Source organism: Arachis ipaensis, chromosome B5 (assembly GCF_059453495.1).
Source record: "Arachis ipaensis isolate K30076 ecotype BB chromosome B5, ASM5945349v1, whole genome shotgun sequence".
Lineage (NCBI taxonomy): Eukaryota > Viridiplantae > Streptophyta > Magnoliopsida > Fabales > Fabaceae > Arachis > Arachis ipaensis.
The window spans coordinates 144,452,717-144,459,644 of NC_142440.1; the positions used below are offsets into that span (position 1 = coordinate 144,452,717).

Below are 6,928 nucleotides of genomic sequence, written 5' to 3' on the forward strand. Positions count from 1 at the left end.
AAAGTCATAAAACAACTTGCTTTTAGCTAGGAATTTATTAAAGCATACCTTTTTCTCTTTGAAAATGACCTCATTTCTTGTAGTCGATAATGAGCATATGACTGCAAAGAACGCAACACTCCATCTTCGTTTCTCAACCTTCTTCGATTATGCCTCGGAACAACATAAGAAAATTTCTTTCATGTTTCCTGACGTCACCCATTGAGTGCTAAAGAGTTGTAACCACTTTTCCCATAACTTCCATTAAAATCTGCATTTTATGAATAAATGGTCCAAGTTTTCTTCTTCCCTACCACACAAAACACAAGCATCTATCTTGGGTTATCATTTTCAGTCTAGCCAGTCTCACTTTTGTGTTTATCCTCCCAACAAGCACAAACCATGCAAAGGTCTCAATTTTGGGTGGCACTCATCCTTTCCACAACTTTGATGTAAAGCTATAGCTAGTAATTTCCTCCTTCGACTGCTAGCTTTGCAAAAGCTGCACTAATGAGTTAGTAACATAAATATCATTTTTATCATATTTTCATATTAATCGATCCTCATTTACACCCCATAATTCCTTTGATAATAAAATTAAGTGCATCTCATCAAGCAATTCAAGTTCCCACTGACGTAGTTCTTTGCGCCAAAGAAAATTCCATATCCAAGGCTGCCTTGGTTTATATAGACGAACATTAAGACAGACATACAGAAACACAAAATTATATTTAACGGATGAAATATGAATAGAGACACTAACAAGGGATATAACTTATTTTTTATTAGAAAAGTATAGGGTACCAATAACTATCTGCCAACTTATTACCAATAATAATTAATTATTATATTTTAAACACATATATAAAGAGACACATCCAGAAAATATATATATAAAGACACTTTTATTAGACACAACTATAATAAAGACATTTTTGTTAGACACTAACACATCTACAAAGACACTTCCGTTAAACACGATCATAAACAAGAGTTGGCAGAAGTTGGCAGAAACGTTGTTGGTAATGTAGTGGGATTGTTTTTTATTTTTTATTTTATTATTCTTGTTAATTTTTCATAATTATATTTTTTTATTATTATATTTTTCTTCTTAAATTTTTTGAATGAAAAAAAAAAATTAGAATAAATTAAATTTGCATAATTTATTCTAGTTTATAAGAACACAAAATTTTGTATTTATATCATTTGTGTCTTGTTCTCAATGTCTTGTGTTATCCTGTTCTAAAAAACAAACGCAGCCCAATATACCCCATTCCAGAACCCACACTCTGCAATTAGAGATTTTTTTGGTCTGCAACACAGAACAATCTAGGGAACAGATCCATCAACCTACCATTTTGTATCCGTGAGCACCTTCTGTTATTAATATTCTTAGGAAATTTTTTCCATCAAGAACAATAGAGCTAAATTGAATCTTGAAAAGCAAAAAGATAACAACCATTCATGGTAAAAGGCATCAACACAATTAGCAGGACCCTTTAACTATTTCTTGATCAATTAGGTACATTATAGAATCTCTGACCTCAATGCATACTTACAATAAATTACAGGTACCACCTTAATGTGAAACCAGAGAATTTTCAAAAATATCTTTCCTCCTCAAGGCAATAGAATTAAGTACTTATCAGTGAAAACATATTCTATGTGTGCTTGGTACATATAGACAACATAGGGGTACAATGCAATGAATTAATTAACAATATAAGAAGATTCTACCAATGCCGATACAATTGTAGAAGATTCTATGGCCGATTTTATCGGAGAAGACAGAACGGGTCTTGGAGGCAATTCCAGGGAGTTCATGCTGCCTTCCAACATTTCTACAACTTTGCTCATTGTTGGTCTATCATCTGGAATTGGTTGAATGCACCATAAACCCACCACTGTCATTTTCTTAACAACATCATTTTCCTCTATGGTCACCTCCCCATCATCATCCGGTCCTAGTTGAGTGCCTTGCTCAAGCCTTTTGTATATCCAATCAGGAAAGTACATCTCGCTTGTTTGATTTGTCTCTGCAATTATGTTCTTCTCCTTCATTCCTACCATTTCTAGAAGCATCATTCCATAACTATAAACATCAGATTTATGTGAAACTCTACCGAAATGTCTGTTCCACACTTCTGGAGCTATATACCCTATTGTTCCTCTAGTTTTGGACATGGAAATGTGACTTTCTTTTCTAGGACAAAGCTTTGCTAACCCGAAATCTGATATCTTAGGACAAAAGTTTTCATCCAAAAGAATATTTCGTGGATTTATGTCAAAATGTAAAATTCGAATGTTGCATCCTCTATGCAAATACTCCAATCCTCTAGCTATCCCTATGGAAATGTGATACAAATGATCCCAACTCAAGAATAGAGAACTTTTAGGTTCTTTTTTGTAAATAAAATTGTCAAGGGAACCATTAGACATAAACTCATAGATTAGAACTTTCTTATGACCTTCTAAGCAAAATCCAAGAAGGGTGACAACATTAACATGAGAAGTTCTACTAATACTAGCTACCTCATTAATAAAATCTTCACCATTTTCTTTGGATTGATTCAACATTTTGACGGCCACATCAGAACCATTGGATAATTTTCCCTTGTATACAATACCAAAACCACCTTGTCCTAATTCATCTTTGAAAGAATTGGTCATTTTCTTCACATCCGAGAATCTATATCTCTTCAGAGTTAAGACTCCTTGATCTCTTAAGAAGGTTTCAATATCTTGGTTATTCTTTATCCTTGATGACTTACATGTAAAACAATTAGCCATTAGTCCAGCAACTATAATTACTACAGCTATAATACCTGAACCTGATACAAGTAGCTTCGGAGAGTTAGGGGTTAAGAAAAACATAGAGAAATATAGATAAGCATAGAGAGCAAATAGATAAATTTATTGAGGAAAAATATATAAATTTTACGACAATAAACATAGGCATTTTTTAAAGATAAAATACAATTTCTTGAAAAGAAACAAAGAAAGAAACATGAAAAATATCAGAAAGTAAATACAACTTTTGTGATGATAAACAGAAAAAGTTATGAAGGTAAACAAAACTTTTTGAAAAGAAACACGAGAAGAAAACACAAATTAAATTTTATTGACAATAAAAAATAGAATTTAATTTTTTGTGGTAAAATATTTTTGAAAGTAAATACAACTTTTTGAATAAAAGCATATGAAGAAAATATAGAAATATATTAGGTATAAACATAGAAATTTTGTTATGATACACAAAAAAATTTTGAAAGTAAATACATAATTTTTTGAAGACAAATGAAAGTAAAAAACACAAAAAATTATTGATGTAAACACAGAAATTTTGGGATGATAAACACAATATTTTGAATATATTAAGGAAAAATACATAAATTTTAGGATGATTAACACAATTTTTTTGAAGGTAAACAAAAAACATTTCGATTAGAAACAGACAAAGAAAAATACTATTACTTGTTGACAATAAACTCATGAATTCTTCAAGGTAAACACAAATTTTGAAGAGAAACACAAGAAGAAAATACAGAAATTTATTGATGATAAATACAAATTTTTTTATAAAGTGTAATTTTTTTCTTTGAAATTTAAAAATTTTAAAAATATTATAAGTTTTATTTTGTTTCATTTTGTCTTAAAAGTTTTTTATTTGCATCAAACATACTCCTGATAGATAAGTTTTCAAAAAGTTTAGGATCAATCTAACAATAATACATGATAACTATGTCTGATTTGCTTGTGTTGAAGTTGTTTTTGTGAAATTGTTGCTGAAGTTGTCCTAAGTTTTTTAGAAAATTAGTCGCTAGGGGTATATTTAATGCAAATAAAAAATTTTTGAAACAAAATAAAATTTAGGGATATTTTTGAAAATTTGAGCAAACTTCAAGGACAAAAATATACTTTATCCCAAATTTTTTGTTAATAAACATGGAAAACTTTTAAGGTAAACACTTTTTTAATAAAAACGTAGAAAAAATACCAAAATTTATTGAAAAAATATAAAAATTATGTTATGATAAACATGAAAATATTTTGAATGCAAATTGTGATAAATAAATACAAAAGTAATTGAGGGTAAATGCAATTTTTTTTAAGAGAAACATAGAAAAAAAATGCATAATTTATACAATAAATACGAAAAGTTTTTGAAGGTAAATACAATTTTTTTTAAGAGAAACATAAAGAAAAATAAAGAATTTTATTGAGGAAAAACATAGAAGTTTTACGATAATAAATATATACATGTTAAAGTAAACACAACTTTTTGAAGAAAAATAAAAAAAGAAAACAAAGTTTATTCATGATAAATATATAAATTTTGTGATCACAAGCATAATTTGAAGGTAAACACAATAACTATTTTAGCGATAAACAAAAATTTTAGCGATAAACATATAAACACAATAACTATTTGTGTTATTCAACTAAAATTTGTGTTACTCAACTAAAAAACTTGTACATTTCGAAACAATTTATGCATTATTCAACTAATATTTACGTGTTATTTAACTAAACTTTTTGTAATTTTTACTAAAATTTCTCTGTTATTTTCTATATCATTAACTAAAAAATCTGTAATGTTCAAAAGAATTTAACTGAAAAACTTCATTTGATTGAAGAAGTTCTCTATCTGAAAAAAAATACCGTAGGAAGATAGGGAAATATTTTGTATGAATAACAAATTAAAACATATAAAAAGAAGAAGCATGGACATTTATGTAGATCATGATTTTAGTTGTACTAAAAAACTTGTGCACGTAAGATGGAGTATATATATTAAGCAACGAAACAACCCTAAGAAAATATGACAGGAGGGCTAGATGTATTACCTATACCGATGATTATCCATCTCCAGTGATGTCCTGCAACAGTTAATATTGAAAACAAACATGAGTTATAACACTCTTGAGCTTTTTTCAAGTTTAAGGTGAAGCCAGCAAGCATAATCATTAATACTTGAGTGTGTGCTTTCAGCATATGTGAACATGAAGAAAGATAACATTAGCCATAAGAATGTGAACATGAAGAAAGTGCAAAGAACAGTTGCTAAGGTAACTACATCATCAGAACATTTCCTAAGGTGTTACTAATTACCATGACCACAAGTTTTCAGGTAAGACTTATCCTTGCAGAAGCAGAGGAAAAAGTTTAAAATAAACAGCATCCTCAAAATTTCAGTGTAATTCTAATGAAACTAACAGCACCATTCATTTCCAGTGGTACATTAATAATAAACTGAGACTAAGGAGCAGTGGGATAATCTATTGGTTCCGTGGTACAGTTATAGAAGAAAGAGAGATTTATGCTATCAGAACTATAAGTAAATGGTAATTGATCAAAGCTATAATTGTGCATGGGATTGGAGTTGAAGGATTATTTGTTGCTTGATATTTGGAAGGGAAGCAGTGAAGTTGGAACCCAGTGGAAGAAGGGAGGGAAAAAGAACAGAACCATTCCCTCTGTTTATTGGATTCACCAAACACTCACTCGCACTCATGATTGGTGTTCGAGAATTGGAGGTTTTCTACTCATTAACTAGCACTACAGTAGAGGATCCAAAGAGGATTAAATGCTTCCGGCGAAAAGGGATTGAATTAAAAAAAACCAATCTTTAATCCATGCATAACTTAGTATTAAAGATATAATAATTAATGTATCTTCTTTCTATTATTTTAATGTTTTAAGAAAAATAATTTTATAATTTGATATTAGAATTTGTATGACTAAAATTTAGAATTCAATCCTGGTTATATTCCATAAGAAAAATAAAGCTAATTTATGCAAAAAATTTAAATAAATCCAAAAAAAAACTCTTATTTAATAAGATGTATCACAGATATAACTATTTAGATACTTCTTTCTAATACTTTAAATTTTTTAAAGTAGTTTCATGTCACCTATTAAAAATTTAAAATGAAGGAAGGATCCATACTCTTTTGTGGAGGGCGATTATCAACGGGGAGAGAACATTGGACGGCGTTAGATCCATGAGGGCAGTAGCAGGTAAATTGATCCGTATTGTTGCTCCCGCAGGTTCCTCCACTGTTCAAGCAACTCATACAATCTTGAGAAAAAGTATACTTCACCAACACACCTTCACCGAAATGCCGAGCAGAAGCACCGTTCAACGCAACAGCCTCAGCGGCCACTTGGATACGATGAACGCAATTCTGAAGGTCTGGATGACTTTCCAGAACCTCTTTTTCCGTACCATTATAATACACAACATAACCGCACCCTAGGCTATGATTATCCGGATAGGAGTAGCTGCAATTATAGAATATGGTGATGTTGTGCACTGTTTGGTTATAGGTGAATGGAAGGTAATTCAGAGAATAATTGAAATCCATAGAGCAAACATCAGGTCTTCCGTCATCCATTAGCAAGGGCACCAATTTCACCCTGTAATAGTTAATTAGGGTCTCAATTGTCACCACATTGAATCGTTGTGACCCCATTTCAATGTAAGCGTAGTGTTTGGCATTCTCCTTGGCGCAGAAAAGCCGAAGTTTGTCATCACCGCCACACTGGCGGGGTCGGTTTTGCCCCCAGAAAGGATAGTACACGTCGCGAAATTCGCCACACTCATATTGCTGCTCACACAGGGAGTAATAATTGGAGGGTGGTGATTGAGAGAGGGATGCTGGCAAAGCTGCCATCAGCCGCAAAGAAATGAAGATCCAGATCCCTGTGACTTTGTAATCCATTATTCAACGACTCCATACACCTTACAGCAGTTTTATTTATTTGCACCATACTGTGTAGTGTGTACGCAGGAAGCATGGTGTTAAGTTTCCATCACCGTGTTTAATTTTTCATATTTTCAGGTGAGGGAGCTGTTGAATGTTGACCACGACCATGGAAAACTAAATACTAATACCAAGTAGGCAGAGTCAGTCGACGCCGAAACTACAACCCACTTTCTTTTAAT

At 31.4% G+C, this 6,928-nt stretch overlaps 1 protein-coding gene across 1 annotated transcript; it reads right to left on the reverse strand.

Annotated features, from left to right (window-relative positions):
• Window positions 1-1,443: 1,443 nt before the first annotated feature.
• LOC107636010 (LEAF RUST 10 DISEASE-RESISTANCE LOCUS RECEPTOR-LIKE PROTEIN KINASE-like 2.4) lies at window positions 1,444-6,704 on the reverse strand. Its single transcript, XM_016339550.3, has 3 exons — window positions 5,930-6,704; window positions 4,827-4,859; window positions 1,444-2,810 (listed from the first exon to the last, which is right to left on the reverse strand). The coding sequence occupies exons 1-3, from the start codon at window positions 6,702-6,704 to the stop codon at window positions 1,690-1,692; spliced, it is 1,929 nt and encodes a 642-aa protein (XP_016195036.2). The 3' UTR covers window positions 1,444-1,689.
• Between the last annotated feature and the right edge of the window lie 224 nt (window positions 6,705-6,928).

Excerpts from the sequence above, each read along its gene's own strand:
- LOC107636010 (XM_016339550.3), bottom strand. The coding sequence starts at position 6,704 with ATGGATTACAAAGTCACAGGGATCTGGATCTTCATTTCTTTGCGGCTG. Across the intron at positions 4,860-5,929 it reads TAATCGCCCTCCACAAAAGA|GACATCACTGGAGATGGATA; the intron begins GTATGGATCCTT and ends TAACTGTTGCAG. Across the intron at positions 2,811-4,826 it reads ATGGATAATCATCGGTATAG|GTTCAGGTATTATAGCTGTA; the intron begins GTAATACATCTA and ends TACTTGTATCAG.